This window comes from Lonchura striata, chromosome 26 (genome assembly GCF_046129695.1).
Source record: "Lonchura striata isolate bLonStr1 chromosome 26, bLonStr1.mat, whole genome shotgun sequence".
Lineage (NCBI taxonomy): Eukaryota > Metazoa > Chordata > Aves > Passeriformes > Estrildidae > Lonchura > Lonchura striata.
In genome coordinates this window covers 4,746,759-4,764,689 of record NC_134628.1, presented here as the reverse complement: position 1 = coordinate 4,764,689, position 17,931 = coordinate 4,746,759, and the positions used below count along the sequence as shown (strand labels likewise).

Here is a 17,931-nt window from a genome sequence, read left to right as displayed (position 1 = left end):
CCAGGAGTTCTCTGGTTGGGATCTGGGGTGCAACATTCAACATGGGGAATGCATCACCCAATTCTTGGGTGTACAGTGCCTAAGAGCTGTTAGAGCTGAGCCCAGGAGCTGGGGGGACAAGCTCCAGGATCCAGGGGTGCAATGACCAAGATTTAGGGTGCAACGTCCAGGATGGGGGGTGCATCACCCAATTGTTGGGTGTGCAGTGCCTAAGAGCTCTGAGGGTGGCTCTCAGGAGGGACAAGCTCCAGGATCCAGGGGTGCTCTGGCCAGGATCTGGGGTGCAACATTCAACATGGGGAATGCATCACCCAATTCTTGGGTGTGCAGTGCCTAAGAGCTGTGAGAGTGGTTCCCAGGAGCTGGGGGGACAAGCTCCAGGATCCAGGGGTGCAATGTCCAAGATTTAGGGTGCAACATTCAGGACAGGGGGGTACATCACCCAGTTCTTGGGTGTGCAGTGCCTAAGAGCTGTTAGAGCCGTTCTCAGGAGCTGGAGGGGCAAGCTCCAGGATCCAGGGGTGCTCTGGCCAGGATCTGGGGTGCAACATCCAGGACAGGGAGTGCATCACCCAATTGCTGGACATACAATGCCTAAGAGCTCTGAGGGTGGTTCTCAGGAGCTGGAGAGAAAAGCCCCAGGATCCAGGGGTGCTGTGGCCAGGATCTGGGGTGCACAGCAGCAGCCAGGGGGGCTGCAGTGCCGGGGCTGGGGGGCTGGAGCCATTGCCAGCAGCGGCTCCAGCCCCAGCCCCACGTGCCCGCGGTGGCTCCGCGCCCCGCAGGGAGCTTTGCGCAAGGCGAGCTGCTGTCAGGATTTGCACATAAGTCACAGGGTTTAACCGAAATCCAATTTGCCGGAGAGAAGTGTTGGTTTAGATTATGGAAGAACAATTCACTTGTGGGTGTGCTGGGAGGGGAGCGGGGAGGGCAGGGATTGGGGGGGCCCTTCCCTTCCCTGCCATCGCCAGGTTTGGTGGAGACTCACTGAGCCTGAATGAAAACAAATGTAAAACTGATAGGTACATTTGTAACCCATTACCAGGCTGACTTTATGAAACTCTAAACTTGCTGGCAAGTGGAGGGAGGTGGCGGCTTCCAAAATATTTTTTCTTAAATGAGAAAGTTGCTTCGGATTGTGCTGGTTCTCCTACGGGCGCCTGGCCCAGGCCGAGCCCCCACACCTGGACCCCGGCTGTGCCTCACTCTGATCACCTGAGCAGCACTTCCAAGGCCCTGGTGCACGTGTGGGTGTCACGTCCATGTCCCCCAGCCCCTGATCCCTCCAGAAGGAGAAGCTGATCCATTGCCATGGGCGGGAATTAGCCAACAGGCCCCAGGGAAGTTTGAGGCAGGCGAGCTGGAGGCTGTGGATCCTGCCCACGCCTCCTTCATGGGAAGGACATCATGACCTCGTGGTGTGGCAGAAGCACCAGAATCACCTTAGGGACATCTGTGACAGCCCCAGCACTCCCCAGGGCCCAGCACGCCACCAGCTCAGAGGCGCTGGGCAGTGCAGACATCAAAGGTGTCACCTTTATTTCCGAGTCATGTCCTGGTGACTCACTGTGCTCAGAGCACTTGTGGGCAATGCTGTAGTGGCTCCTGTAAAGTATTTGTGCAAAACCAGAGCCCAGGTGTTCCATAGCACAGCTCCCTGCTCTCCCAGGGGCAGGGATGGTGTCACTGCAAGGGCACCACAGCCCAGTGCTCTCTCCATGCTGTTAGCAGGGGGTCAGGGTGTGCCAGGGAGTGTCCAATAAATCCCCATAGGATCATTTCCAGCTTTCCCCATCAGCGTGATGACATGATGGTGGCAGCTGGGGCTCAGGGCTCCATCCCCATCCCCATTCACTGGCAGCTCCATCCAGACCAGGGGATGGAGTGTGGGTTCCTGACCACAACTGTGGTCTCACAGTTCTGTTTCTATGTTTACAGCTCTCAGTGATGATTCCGAAATCCCCTGCACCTGTCTTTTCCTTGGTGAGGGCCCAGTCAGGAGGGGAGCAGGAGGAAATTTTTCCCCAGAGCACCAGGCCTCCTGCAAGGTTGCATCTCCCTGCACTTGGCAGCACCAGTGCAGGGTCTCATGTTGGGTTCCCATGTACAAAAGAAGTTACAGGCACAGGGGGAGCTTTGGTGGATGTGCTCACACTTGAAAATCTGACCCTCAAATCCTGTGCAACCCGTATGAATTTTGAAAGGAGAAATACCAGGCTTTATTTCTTAAAGGAAAAATAAATGATTTCAGAATAAATCAATAGAATACAGCTTTTCTCAGTGGAATAAACCAAGTGGAGACACAGAAAAATAAACGTTTTCTGACGACTCCTGCTGAAAGATCCTCATCTCTCTAGGTCATGGGATCAGCACTGGAATGGCAGCACTTGAACCCTGGCAGGCAGCCCGCGAGCTCTGGCAGATGTTCCTGGCACTGAGGCACGAGGATGCTGTGCTGATTGCTCCTGGGCAGCCACAGAGCCCCCACAGAGCCACGCTGGGGGTCAGCCTGGGCCTCCCCCTGCATCCCACCCTGGCCTGGAGCTGCTGGGCTGCAGCAGCACTGGTGGCCCAGGGGGCAAGGCAGGTGTCAGGGGCAATGGCTGAAGAGCTGGGGACCCACCAGCAGCATCTGGAGATGCTGAAGCATCAGGAAAGGCTCCAGAGGCACCAGGGATGCATCTGCCTCTGTCTGTCCTGCTCATGGATGTGGGTCCTGTGAGATGGCAGCTGCCCACCCCTGTGCAGCAGCACCTGGGTCCTGCTCACGCGGCCAGGGCAGAGCTTGGGTGCCCTTTGGGTCCCCACTCCCTCTGGGGTGCTGCTCCATCCCCCTGCACTTATGGGAGGTGACACTATGAGACCAATGAAGAGCAGTTTGAGAAGGCTGGCAGGATAGAGCCTCACCGCCAGCTCAGGAGGTGATACCTGGAGTCCCAGCAAAGTCACTAAAATGGGGAGAAATTCTCATTTAATTTGGTTCATTTGTTATAATGATTCTTCACCACGGTCCATATTAAACACTTCAGTGATTTTTGCCTCTAAAACCCTCTTGCAGGGATCGTGATGAAAGGTATATTTATTGTACTTCGGCTTGGAAAGTTGTTTCAGATGTTTCCAATTCATCAACCAGTTCAGACATCTGTTCCTGGTTGGGGCAGAAAAGCTTAACTCACACACACACACACACACACACACACACACACACAAAAACTGCTCATTTTGGAGGGTTTTATGATGAGCTTTCTAATCCTGACAAGTTGTCAAATAGTGCTAATGGCCACATCAGCCCTGGCCCCACCGCCCCCAGCCCCAGAGAGGAGCCTGTGGTGACCTCTGGGCTCGGGGGCTTGGAGATGTCCCAGCCCAGGCTGCCCCTGGTGAGACCCCCTGGTCCTGCCCTAATTCCAGCAGGACGTGCTCAGGACTGCACAGCCAGACTGGGGCTCTACTCAGGATTGCAAAATCTGGCTCTAAGTTGGAACAAAATGATAATATTTAGAAATACTCTGGTACAGCAAATCAAACCTCAAAGAAGGTTTAGGGGAGGAGGTTGAGATGTTTCAGTGAGGCAAAAATCAATGACTTTGTTTGGTTACAACTTGTCAATAAACACAATCCCTTTCTGTACCAAAAAAGGCAGCGAGGTCATTCCAAACAAAAAAAATCAAAGTGATTCATTCAGAAAATGTCAAAACAGGATGTTTTGATACTGCCGGAGTCTATTTCCAGATTTCTTTCGAAAGATATTTTGGTTCAATGGACCAGGTTGCAGGAAGTGCTGGGATTTTGGAAGATGAACCACATGCTCTGACAGGACAGGGCAGACACATCGCCCTCCCTGTCGCTGCTCCAAAATTTCCTTCCAGCCTGCACTGATCCAGGCAGGCTGTGCTGGCCACAGCCCCACGGTGCTGGCCAGGCCTCAGGCCAAGGGGATGGCACAAAAATGAACCCCTCGAGTCAGACAAGATGTGCACACCTGGGTACATGTGCACACACGTGTGTGCTCACGTGTGCACCCGCATGGACACCACAGATACACACAGGTACACAGAGATACACAGAGATACACACGGGTACACAGAGATACACAGAGATACACAGAGATACACAGAGATACACACAGTTACACAGAGATACACACAGATACACACAGATACACACACCACAGATACACACAGGTACACAGAGATACACAGAGATACACATGGGTACACAGAGATACACAGAAATACACACAGATACACACAGGTACACAGAGATACACACAGTTGCACAGAGATACACACGAGTACACAGAGATACACACGAGTACACAGAGATACACAGAGATACACATACACACAGGTACACACAGATACATACAGTTACACACAGATACACAGAGATACACACACCACAGATACACACAGGTACGCAGAGATACACACAGATACACACATCACAGTTACACACAGGTACACACGCGCACACACACACACACAGACACACACACCACAGATACACAGAGATACATGGAGATACACAGAGATACATCATAGTTACACACAGATACACACAGGTACACACACCACAGATACACAGAGATGCACAGAGATACACACACCACAGATACACACACAGACATGGATACAGATGCACACACACAGACAGATACACAAATAGACACAGATAAACAGATACATACACCACAGATACACACACACAGACACACACTTAGACACAAACAGATACACCACAGATACACACACACACACACATACAGATACATACACATAGATACACACCTCAGATATACACGCCACAGATACACACACAGACGTGGATACAGGTACACACACACAGACACAGATACAGGTACACACACATAGACACAGATATACACGCCACAGATACACACAGATATGCACAGTTACACACACCACAGATACACACACAGACATGGATACAGGTACACACACAGACACAGATACAGGTACACACACACAGACACAGATATACACGCCACAGATACACACAGATATGCACAGTTACACACGCCACAGATACACAAACAGACATGGATACAGGTACACACACACAGACACAGATACAGGTACACACACACAGACACAGATATACACGCCACAGATACACACAGATATGCACAGTTACACACACCACAGATACACACACAGACATGGATACAGGTACACACACATAGACACATATATAGAAATAGACACCGAAACCACAGATACACCACAGATACACACACAGACACAGATACACACAAAGACACAGACATACAGAGATACACACAGACACAGGTACACACAGACACACAAACACAGATACACACCACAGATACACACAGGCACACATACACAGACACAGATACACACACATACACACAGATACACACACAGACACAGACACAAACACACACACATGTGGTTTCTCCAGCCATGACAAGGGGTTTTCTGGTGGATGTGACTTTCCAGTGCAGCAACAGAGTGTGAGGAGTGAGATATCTGTCACCCGCTGCAGGGGAGGCTGTAGACACTCCGAGTACCTTTCTGGCTGCACTGGCAGCTCTGGAAACCAGTGGCTTCCAGCGCCAGGATGCTTTCCCAGGAGAGTGAGCTTCTGGGAATGTCAGCTCCTTAATTAACCCTCAGCCTTGTCGGCTTCCTGGGGTGTGAACCCCCGGACACGCTCTGCATCTGGCCCAAAGGGAGAGTGAGAAAAGTTAATGAGCTACGTTCTTCAGATTCACACAGAAGTCCCCCTGTTTCCTTGTGCCAAGCAGCCTGAGAGATTCCCACAGCCTAATCTCTGGAGGGAGACAGACTGTCTCGTGACTCGGCGAGTGCCACAGATCCCGGACGGTGAATCTGCCCTCCGGTGCCACGCAGAGATTCTTTCATTAAAGCCAAGGTTGCCATGGTGGGTTCCACAGAGCTCCTGACAGATTCAGGCTGGGGAACAACAGCCAGCACACAATCTCATTAGCACCTGCAGCTCCAGCTGGTTATTGGATTGAGCTGCTTTAAATTTCATTGTGTGGCCTCCTGGCTCAGCCCTCAGCAGCAAAGGGGCAGGTTTGGGGCACGTTGCAATCAACCCTGCTCTGCCTGGCAGAGGCATGTCCTAATGTGACAGGACCCTCTCTGTGGGTGTTGGAGGAGCAGCAGCTTCTGCTCAGGCTGTGGGACTAAGGCAGGTTCTGGTGAGCTTGTGTCAGGCATGGACATCTGTTATCACAGCTCTGAGGGGGGAGGAAGGAGCAGATTCTGCCCTCAGCCCAGGGGAGAGCTGCTGACAGACAGCAGAGCATCCTGCACTCGCCTCTGGAATGGGAGAGGACAGTTCTCTCACAGCTCCTGGTGCTGCTGCCCACACGCCCAGGCAGTGGCTGTCCCCAAGGTGACCATCCCACGTGGCACCAGTCCCACCTGGGGAGTGGGAGCAGTCACACTGGGGGCACAGAGAGGCTGCAGATCAGGGCATGCTGTAAGCAAAGTGACAGGATGGAAGGTGCCACCCATCCCATCCCATCCCAGGATGGTCATGTGTGGCAAGCACATTTCTCTCCCTCTCAGGATTTTTCATAGAGGTGCACAGAAAGAAATGAAAGAGAAAACTATTTATATTTCTGTTCCTTGTTTTTCCCATGTGGAATGTGTTTGGAGAATTGTTTACCTGGGGGTGAGTGCTTGATTGGATTCTGGTGAGGATTGTTTGAGCTTGGTGGCCAAACCAACCCACCTGGGGCTGGGCTCTCAGAGAGGGTCACAAGTTGTGTTAGAGATAGGGTCAGAGAAAGTAGTATGTAGTTTTAGTATCCTCCTTTTATATAGTATATTAATGTATTTTAGCATAGTTATAATAAAGAAATAATTCAGCCTTCTGAATTGAGTCAGACATCATCATTTCTTCCCTTGGGTTCACCTGCATTTACAATAGCCATGCTGGGGCTTTCCCTGTCCACCAGCACACAGCCCATCTGCTGAAGCTCCGATGAGATGTCTGGGTCTGTTCCTTTACCAAATTCCTGGCAGACAGAATTCACCTTTCTGCAGTAATTCCCATATTTTCCAGCTTTCTGAACAGCAATAAAAAAAATCAGAATGATCCAACCTCAAAGCCAAGCCAGGATGCCAGGAGCACTGGGGCACCAGCCTGAACTTCAGTGCTCACCGAAGGGCAGAGATTTGCTGCCCCACATCCTGCACCCCACCCTGCCATGCCCTCCCACTCCCGGGCTGTCTCCATGGCCAGTACAATTTCCAAACTGGTTGTGCTGGAGCCTCAGAGGCACCCTGGGCCCTGAGGAGCCGGGCAGCACTTGCTGTGGCTGCTGTTGTGCTTCCAATTAGCTCACATCTGCTCCCGCTCTCCGAGCGCCCACCCCACCTCGAGCGCCTGCAAGTGATTTGATGCAGCAATAACAGAAATCACGAAACCTGAAATGAATCTAAACAAAAGGAATCTTTCCAATCACCCTTAACCCATTGAAGGCCAGGCCCTGTGTGCAACTAAAGGCTGGGGTTTTGATGTGCTCCATGACACAGAAGCAGCTTCTTCACCCAGTGTTGGGTGATCCACAGGAGCCCCCAGTGGCACAGCTGGCCCAGGTTCCCCAGCGTGGTGGGTTATTTATGTTGGGTGTGTCTGACACAGGTGTGTGGGGCAGTCCCCCACGGCATCCAGCCTCTGCTCAGCAAACTGGGAGTCCCACAGTGACACTTGATTGCAGGTTCTAGAGTTTTCCATCTAGGAAAAGGAAGGAAGGAGCAGATAGAAGGAAGGAAGAGATGGATTTGCTGCTGTGGCATCCTGCTCTGCCCTTCCATCCATGTTATGTGAGGCAGGATTTAATGCCTCCTTAGCTTATATATGCTGCTCCAGGCCCCGCCTTTCAGGCCAGGCTCCTCCTGAGATGCTGAGATGGTTTTCACACTGGATTCTTTGGTCCCCAGAGGATCATCTGGATGCACACAACTGCTGTGATTGAGCAGCAGAGAGCAGCAACCATGACCTCAGCCCATTAAAGGAGCTGCCCTACTCCACAGCCATTCTGGGGTTCCTGCCCTGGAAGCTCCAGATGTCCACAGCAGTTTTATTACTCTACTCCAGAATTCTCAAAGGCCCAAATACATAAATAATAAAGCTGCCTCCTTTTTTTTTTTTTTTTTTAATTATTTCAGGAACGCACCAGCTTCTTTCAATATAGCCCAATTCTGAGGCATTTCTGTGGGTTGTTGCAAATGACCTCCAAGCAGGAGGTTAATGCTGGTGGTTGTGGTTAGCAGTCACCCACGAGCTGGAGGCTCCTGACACTGCTAACAAGGCACATGTGTGGGAGCGGAGGATGCGGCGTGTGGCAGCACCAGGATTTCCTGTGTTTGGGGATGGCTGAAGCTCGCTGGCAGCACCAGATGCCAGGGCTCAGGTTTCCCTGACCTGCTGCAGCAGGCTCCAGGCATGTGGCACTGGGCTGGCAGCAGGATGGTGCTGCCACAGCAGCCCAGTGCCAGCTCAAGGACTGGGGCAGTGCTGGAGCGGAGGAGCCTCCTGCAGCCAAGAACTGCTCATGGGTGGGCAGCCCTTTCTGGCCCACCAGTTGGTCAGCACATGTATTCTCCTTTTCTGATGGTCTCCAAGCGTCAGAGGGCTCAGATTTAGGCTGAAGATCCACCTTCAGTTAGGGTTGGTTGTGGTCTAACATTGGTTCTTTCATTACAGAAGCCCATGTCCTGCCTGGGTGGCAGTGAGCAGCTCCCAGCCCTGCCCTTGCAGCCTTTCTGTTCCAGCAGCAGAGAGGACACAGTGACCCACCCTCTCCTTTCCCTGCTCTGCTCATTCCCAGGCTCCCAAATTCCCAAATAAGCTCAACCCCAACCTGTGTGGCCAACTGGGGACACAACTGCAGAGCAGAGAGCCAAGCATGGATTCCTTGCTGCTGGCATGGGGACCACAGCCAGCAGGGACTCATAATTCTGTATCCCCGCTATGAGTGTGGGTGCCATAACATAATTTGAGGGGTAAAAAGGAGCATTAGAGATTATTTTTGCAATAAATTAATGCCCACCTTTCCAGAGTGGTGTCAGATGAGGAAAGGCTGGGGAAGGATGAAGGGCAGGAAGAAGGTGAGTTCCCCCACACAAAGGTGTCTTGTCACCACAGATCTGCATATTTATGAAGCCCATTCTCATCTGTCTCAGTCAAATCAATCACTCCAAGCCCAGAATTTTCAAGAATTGTCCTTACAAGCCTGGCAGTGCTTTGACAAACTGCACTGCCAAAGCAGTGACATTTTTACAGCAGCAGTGTCATTTTGCTATCACGCTGTAACAGCTACTTTTGCAGAGGGGAATCTACACTCCTTTTCCTCTGCAGTCACAGTAAATGTGTTTTTCACTTTCTTACCATGCTTAAAAATAGCATTAAGTTTTTGCTGATCACATGGTTCAAAAAAAAAAAAAAACCAAAAAAAAAAAACCTGAATGATGCAGGGAGTAAAACCATGTGGCACAGTAAAAACAAATTACACTCACATATGTTTTGTGTAACCCTCAAGACTTGTCTGTATTAGATATCGGTAATGAAAAGAATATTAAACTCTAACAGCACAGAATGCCATATGCTGAGGAATTCAAAGAGGAACAATGCATTTACACAGGATGCTCCTGAATGGAAAATGCCCACAAATTAATATTTTTTTTTCCTTAGCTGTGGAAAAAAAACACCCTATCATCTTCTACTTTTCCATAGCTTTTTAGCAAGTTTTTAGGCACTGCTGTCACGTCACTGGAGGGTCTCTGTGCAGTCATCCTGTGATGCAGGGAGGCTGGGACACAGGTTGGGCATGGCCACATGCACAGCGGTGGGAGCAGCGTGGACACGGGGCTCCCCTCTGGCCCCCAGCTCAGTGATGGCCACAGGAAACAGCCTTGGGTTTGCCCTGCTTACCAGGGAGAGAATGGGCCCCATTCCCATCACTGTCCCCATCCCTGTGTCTCCATCCCCATCCTCATTCCTATCCCCATCCCCATTCCCATCACTATCCCTATCCCTATCCCTATCCCTATCCCTATCCCTATCCCTATCCCTATCCCTATCCCTATCCCTATCCCTATCCCTATCCCTATCCCATCTCATCTCATCTCATCTCATCTCATCTCATCTCATCTCATCTCATCTCATCATCATCTCATCTCATCTCATCTCATCTCATCTCATCTCATCTCATCTCATCTCATCTCATCTCATCATCTCATCTCATCTCTATCCCATTCCCATCCCCATGTCTCCATCCCCATCCCCGTCCCCATTCCCATCCCCTCCCGTCCCGTCCCGTCCCGTCCCGTCCCATCCCATCCCATCCCATCCCATCCCATCCCATCCCATCCCATCCCATCCCATCCCATCCCATCCCATCCCATCCCACCCCCTGGCACAGCCCCGGGCAGGAGCTGCTGTTTCTCCCCCGTTTCCGAGCTGCTCGTGGGGATCCTCGCCGTGACTCAGCGCCCGCAGCCACGGCTCAACCACAGCTGTGACTCTCCAGTTCGCCTCAGAAACAGCGGGGAGGGCAGCGTGGAGGGGGAAGAGCTGGAAAATGTTAGGAAAAGGCAGCAAAGTTTCTAAAGAGACCAGAGGCAGCTGAGAAAAACAACAAATGGCCTTAGTAGGATACTAACATTTTAACGAGAATTCCTTTAATTTAATCACAATAAGATTCACCAAGAGGAGGAAGAAACAGAAAGCTTCATCTGAGCATTTAATGAAAAAATCTCCACAGTACGGGCCAGTGCTGCTGCAATTAATTGCCCTTGGTGGAGTTTCCATGTGCACCTCCGGAGTCGGAGCTTTCACGCCTTGGCATTCGCAGAGCGGCCAAAGACTTGGCAGAGTTTAATTTGCTTTAATCTTCTGTGTGTCCCTGTGATGTTTGTGGCATCGCAGCCATCACCTCAGCCACTCTCTGGGATGTCCCAGGCAGAAACACGGGATGCAGCAGGAGGTTCTCTTGGGGAGGGCAGCATCCATGAGGGCTCTGTGTCCCTGTCCCCTCGGTGACCCCAGGGTGCTCACAAGGAACTCGCAGTGCCACGTCCGCAGTGGGCACGGGGGTGTCGCAGCTGCTGAGAGCTGCCCTTGCCCTGCAAATAAAATAAACTCATTTGGGTTGGACATGCAGAGCAGTTTTTACTGCCCCTGTGCTCAGCCGTGGTGCAGAGCGGCCCGAGTCAGACAATGCAAACGACACGTCCTAAACGGCGTTTTTAAAGGCTCGCAGCAAGCTTGTAAAGATTTTATTTGTGTGCGAGGCTGCAATGAATAAAGGAGCTGGCACTGCCGCCTCCGCCACCCTCCAGGAGCCCTGTCTGCCTTCCTGAGGGGAGCAGCGGCCGTGACGCCAGAGCCGTGGTGGCTGGGCAGCCCTGGCACGGGGCACAGGGGACAGGGGACAGGGCAGGAGACAGGGGACAGGGCACAGGGGACAGGGCACAGGGGACAGGGCAGGAGACAGGGGACAGGGCACAGGGGACAGGAGACAGGGGACAGGGGACAGGGGACAGGGGACAGGGGACAGGGCATGGAGCACAGGGCACAGGAGATGGGTATGGGCTCAGGGCACAGGGTATGGGGCTCAGGGGACAGGGGACAGGGCAGGGCATGGGGTATGGTACTCAAGGGACAGGGCACAGGGACAGGGCATGGGACATGGGGCACAGGGCACAGAGAATAGGGCACAGGGCTCAGGGCACAGGACACAGGACACAGGGCACAGGACAAAGGGATCAGGGCTCAGTGCACAGGGCACAGGGCACAGGGATCAGGGCTCAGTGCACAGGGCACAGGGCACAGGGCACAGGGCACAGGGCACAGGGAACAGGGCACAGGGCACAGGGCACAGGACACAGGGCACAGGGCACAGGGAACAGGGCACAGGGCACAGGGCACAGGGCACAGAGCACATGGCACAGGGCTCAGGGCACAGGCAGATATTCTGATGAGGTCTCTTGCTCCCCCTGCTCAGGGAGCAGGGCACCTCTCCCCATCACACTGCAGGTGACAAGTTGCTCTGTTTTCAGGCTTGCTGCTCTGGGAATATCTTAACAGAAACCTGCTTGGCATTTAAGTGTTTTCCTTGAGAAAAAAAGCAGGACACAGGGATGTGAGGAGCCAGGGAGGGCTGTCCTGAAGCTCTTGTCCAGGACAAGCTGGAGCAGCTGCACATTGCCCTGCTCTGAGCCTGGCTGCGCCCCCGTCATGCCACACCCGGCTCCCTGGGCAGCTCCTGACCCCCCCGACCTCCCCAGCACAAAACCCAGTGCTGCCCTTTCCCAGACGCCCTTCCCAGGCTGCGCAGGGTGATTTCACCAGCTAATCCCGGGCAACTGCTGAACCATTGTCTGCCCAGCGCTGAGCTAGGATATTATGGCTGGGAAAACTTCCTTCCGATCTGCAAGCTGTGTGAACAGAACTTGTTTAAAATAGCTGCTTTGACAAACAAACAGAGCCAGCTCCATTTTCATCAGCATCTCCCCTCCTCAAACATCAACATTTGCGTTTCGGTAACAGGAGATGGCCTTTGGAGCAGCCACAGCCAAGGCCCTGCAGATCCTCGCCAGCATTGCTGGCAAAAGGCAGGGCTGAGGGAGATGCTGAATGGCCAATTTGGGCAGTGACAGAACCCCCGGTGTCCCAGCAAGGCCCTGCCAGCAGCCACTCTCCCTGCCCGGATCGTGGCCCCTCAGTGTGCCTGAGTGGCGAGAGGCACCTCAGGAAGGGGCTGGTGCTCTTGGGTGCATTCCCTGGGATGGGAAGGAGAATTGCTGTCAGAAACAAGAGCCTGTGAACCACAGAGCACCCCGAGGACAGACTTTGAAGCCCACGTTGTTTTCATTTGGATGTCATTATTAAAAAAGTCACTTGCATGTTTTCTGCTAAAACAGTTTGCTGCAGTATTTCCTCTTCTCCTCCTGCTCTGAGGAGAACCTGATGGGAGCACCCATGGGATGGGATGGGATGGGATGGGATGGGATGGGATGGGATGGGATGGGATGGGATGGGATGGGATGGAGGTGGCTGTCTCATCACAAGCCAAGTGACCAGGATGGAGATGGGGACACCACCCTGGGCACCATGATCTTCTCAGGCCTAGCTGATGCTGGGTGCCCAACCTGCCATCTCCCACAGCTGGGGCTGAAGCTGGAAATGGGCAGGAACTCTCTGGGTTTCCAGCATGGTGCAGCCTTGCTGCAGGCAATGCAGAAGCAAAAGGAAGAAGTTCTGTGGAAGAAGGAGAGGCAGCCACTATTGGTCTGCAGCCACTGCCACTGCTCAGGGCCACCCAGCTGTCAGCACAGCCTGCACAGCGAGCACTGCTGTCCCCGTGGAGAGCCGTGTGCCACGGTGCTGCAGAGAACCAGGCTGTGTCTAGAGGTGTGTGATAAAGCCAGACAGGCTGGTCCAAAACAAAGCAGCACAGCACTGGGGCAGGCCGGAACCTAGGAGTGCTGCTGCTGCCTCTCCAAGCCAGCTCTTGTGAGCAAAGGGTGTCCTGTGCTTTGGAAATCACTTTCGCTGACTTTTAAACCCAGAGGATCCCTGCTTAGCTGGAAACTACCCTTCCAACAGAGAAAATTAATTATGTCCCAAAGACAGTGCGAGAAGCAGCGAGGAGGCCAGCTGGAAGCAGCCTGAGTCCTCTCGCACCCAGGGCCAAGTTCCATTCCACATGACATCAGTGGGTGCTTTGACGGCGGTGCCAAAGTAACCAAGGTCTGTCCCGGGTGCAGACAGCTGCCTCAGAGAGAGGAGAAAGCCCAGGCCTCTGGATGGTGCTCCCAGTGCAAAAATTCCCTCCCTGCTGCTCGTTTGTAGGGGTTTGGAGCATACTGCCCCGAGCCACAGTGCAGCCTGCTCTGTCCCCACGCTGCCATGGGGACAGTGGCACCCAGCAGGGCTGTGCAGCCCCAGAGAGCCCCAGCAAAAAGGGCAATGCCCAGTTTGGGACTGGGCATCCCCCTGCCTCTTCTGCTGCTGGCCACAGGCGGCAGCCCCAAGGGGCTGGGTAAACAAGGGGGCCTGCCTTGGGGGTGGTGGGTGACAAAGTCCCCTTGCCCCTGGGGCAGGGCGAGTGTGGCCATGGGAGATGATTTCAGACTGGGCATGGACTGGCAGAGAGCTGTCCCCAGGGCGTCTCAGCCACCCAGAGCAGTGACAGGACAGGACCTGGCTGAGGGAGATCATTTGTCTGTAGTGACAGCCCTTGGGGCTAGCTCCTGCTGGGGTCAGTGCCCCGTGGGTGACACGGTGTGCACAGCCCGTGTGGCACTCAGCAGCCCAGCATGGACGTGTGCAGCCTGAGGCAGACTCTGTGAAAAAGGTGAAGAGTGAAGAGAAGCCTGGGGACAGCGTGGGAACAACCAGCCTCAGCTGCAGTTGTGTGCCATGGATGGTCCCTGCCCAGCTTGGGCATCTCATCTCCCTGCACCCCTCTCCTGTGTCAGAATCTGAGGTATTGATGATCCCTGGATTGTAGAAAGTCTCTGTCTTTCTGCCCTGCTGCCAAAGCAGAAGCCATAATTGGTCTGTGCTGGTTTCCAGGTTGTTTATTCTGTTTATCTCTCACATGTTCTGCTGCCCTGCCCAGCTCTGTCCTGCAGGGCAGCGTGTGGGGCTCTGCCCTCAGTGGGATGTTACAAACATTAAATACCAGAAACTCCCTGGGCTGGATTTACAAGAACGTGCCAATATCTGTCACCTACGTTGGACAGTGTGTCCCCAGCCTGAACCAACAGGAAAATGCCAACACCACAGTGAGACATGGAGGGCATGAAGAAGGAGAAAAAGGACAAGGCACACCCAATTTCCTCTATCTTGTCCCCTTTGGACCCTTTTTCTAGAATCCTAAAATTTCACTTTTGCACCTGTGCCACACTTAATTATTACTTCTATCAAACACTCAGAGCTTGTAATTCATCCTGTAAGATTGAAAATTCTTTTCCATGGGCAGAGATCACAGACAGTGTCTCTGGGGGCTCTGTCCAGAGGGTTCCTGACCCCTGCCAGGGTCCCAGATCTGCCAGGGCAGCCAGAGGGAAGCCCTGGGTTCCCACACTCCTGCAGCCCCAGTCCTTCACCAGCTCACCATGAGGGCCATTCCCCCTAGGACTGAGCAGGGCAGAAGAGATCAGGAGCACAGGTTCAGCTCAGTGCTCAGTCCCTCCCTGCATGGCTCCCAGGCTCCAGCACAGCCAGGCAGCCTTGCCACCAGCTGGGGAGGCCTCGCGCCATGCGCTGCTTCCCCGGCCAGCAGCACTCAGGTTACACTTGACATAGTGAAGTGGCAGCAAAATGAATTTAATTTATTTACTTTTTAAATGCAATGGTGGAAAACAAAACATGTTGCAAAAGTTGTTTGTTTCGGAGCAGCTCTGCACAGACCCGCTGCAGAAGGAGTGGCTCCTGGCAGCTCAGCTCTTCGGAGAGCGGCGATGGCTGGGCAGACACGCCGTGCCAAGGAGCAGACGCCTGGTGGAGACACCCTCCTTCCCTCCCTGGGGGCACGGACCAGCCCAGCTCCCTGGCCAGGGTGCCCACATGGGCTCACAGGACCACTGGGCTGCAGAGCTGGTGCCAGGCAGAGCACGAGCAAATGCTGAGGCAGAGGTGCAGTCAGGGATGCTGAGAGGTACAGTCAGAGTTGCAGGCAGAGATGCAGTCAGGGATGCTGGCAGAGGTGCACCCAGCCGTGCCCTGAGCCATTCTGCCCCGTGCCCGCTGCCTCCAGAGCGGGCAGGGTCGACAGGGAGGGCGCCTGTCCCGTACCTCTGGGGAGAAGGGGCACCCAGCGATGCAGCTGGCACTCCTGGGTGGGACAGGGCACGGGGACGAGGTGGGAGCCATTGGCAGGGCTCACCCACCCCAGCAGCAGCGGGGATGGCTGCTCTGGCAGGGGCTGGGGCTGGTGTGTCCGGAGAGCCCTGCCCCGTGATGCACCACCCCCCATGGCCCAAACTTTCCCATGGCACCGTCAGCGCTCCGAATTTATGAGGGACCACCAAGCCTGGGCATTGTCAGGCACCTAATTGAAAACACTGTAAGGGCAACACGGCAGCACGGCCTGGGAGCCGACGCCGATGGCCACCCAGGTGCCTCGTGGCACCGGGGCCCCAGCAGGGCACAGCTGGCATGCAGTGGCACTGCCAGGCCAGGATTCCTCGTGGTGGGCACCTCTTGGCTCCGGGTCCATCCCGGTCGGGCATCTGTGGAAAGGGGAGAGGCCCCAGGGAAACCTCCCACAGATGTGCTGCCTCCCACGCAGGAGGGTGCTCTTTCCCAGAGCTTTGGTGAGGAGATACTCATGAGTTAATTAATCCTTGAGTTTTTAAGCAGAGACATATTTATGAGCCCTGTAAGAGGCTGGGGCCCAGAGAGACGTTTCTTTATTCTTCCTCCAGCTCAGCTGAAGGAAACCATAAGGGGAAAGAGAGACTGAGCCACGAAATCAAGGAAGATGGACTTCAGGCTGGTGATGGGGAAACAAGCCCCAACTTGCCAGGGTGGGAACAGTGGCCAAATGACTGCTCCCTTCCCTCTCCTTTGTCTCCTCATCCTTTGGCCACATTTGGTCAATGGGTGCTGGGCTATGTCCAGTTTGAAGTGCAGATGTGAAGCCCACGTGGGGTTTGAGCAGCCACCATGAACCTCCCCAGCTCCTTCAGCTGGAAGGAAGATGTCCTGGTCTCATTTGTGCCTTCCCTGACACCTGTGGGGAGCACTGCCCCCGGAGCTCCAGCTCCCCATGCCAAGGGAGGCAGGGAGGTGCCAGGAGGTGTAGGACATGTCAGCACATGGGAGCTGCCATTGGTGCCAGCGGCCCAGAGCAGGGTGCAGCAGTGCTGAGAGCATCACCAATGCAAAACCCAGAGTGGAGGACACATCCACTGTGCTTTTGTTGGGCTCTGCTGCATCCCAAGCAGCTGAGAAAACATGTGATGGGGACAACAAGATGCCTTCCTGGGCAGGGCACGTTTTTCCAGGCTGAAAGCTTGGAACAGAGGTTCTTTGGCTTTACCCTCAGAGTGAGCTGCTCATGGCATCCCCTGTCTCTCTGCAATCACCAGTTTATCTATCCACCTCAGATGATGCTTCCTCAGCTTTACTGCACATCTTGGCCAATAGCAGTAGAGAAATGTGGCCACCACATGTTGGCAGCAATTGAATCCTGGGCACATTTTTTCTCTGCGCAGCCTTTAAGCTGTGGGAACCATTTCAAAGGAAACCATTCCCCCTATAACATGCTTGTGATCTGAAGATGTCTATTTAGATGGCAGCCCGGCATTAATTTAGCAATTCACTACAGAGTTTGGCGTGATGTTTAAAGCACTAAAATAAATTGTGGTGAAGTCGCTTCCCTCAAACCAGATTGTGTGGTTTACATTATTTGTCAACCTTAAGTACAACTGGCATGTTTGTATCACTCATGCAAAGCCCCATTGTGCCTCTCTAGAAGGGGGAAGAATCCGCACAGAAACGCATCCAAGTTCCTGCCCCGGCAGTTTCGTGTCCCTGGGAGATCTGCCCCGGAGGCACGCAGCCCAAGCGGCTGGAAGAGAGCCTGGGCTTTCCTCACGATGATGGGTGTTAAGTGCAGGCTCATATAGGTTCTATTACAAAGGGCCGATTTAATCAGAGGCAGATTTGCGCTCTCCGCCCGCAGTGCCGGAGCGATGGCCTCGACACGCCCACGAGAGCGCACACACACACGCACGGTGCCATGAGAACGGGCACGGGGAGCCCACCGAGGGGGTGCCAGGGCCAGCAGCGGGCACAGCCCACCCTGCTGCCCCTCCGCTCGCGGCCTCCTGCCCTGCCCCGTGTGCCCAGGGCGGCCGCGGCCAGGAATGGGAGAGGGAGGGGACA

At 53.9% G+C, this 17,931-nt stretch overlaps 1 protein-coding gene across 1 annotated transcript in view; it reads left to right on the top strand.

The window, feature by feature from the left end:
- YRDC (yrdC N6-threonylcarbamoyltransferase domain containing) overlaps positions 1-17,656 on the top strand; it is a 19,929-nt gene extending 2,273 nt beyond the window's left edge. Inside the window, exons 4-6 of the mRNA XM_077788479.1 lie at positions 2,358-2,503; positions 13,198-13,320; positions 17,519-17,656. Of these exons, the coding sequence (XP_077644605.1) occupies positions 2,358-2,503; positions 13,198-13,320; positions 17,519-17,656 (407 nt within the window). The remainder of the gene's footprint in view (positions 1-2,357; positions 2,504-13,197; positions 13,321-17,518) is intronic.
- Positions 17,657-17,931: the final 275 nt, after the last annotated feature.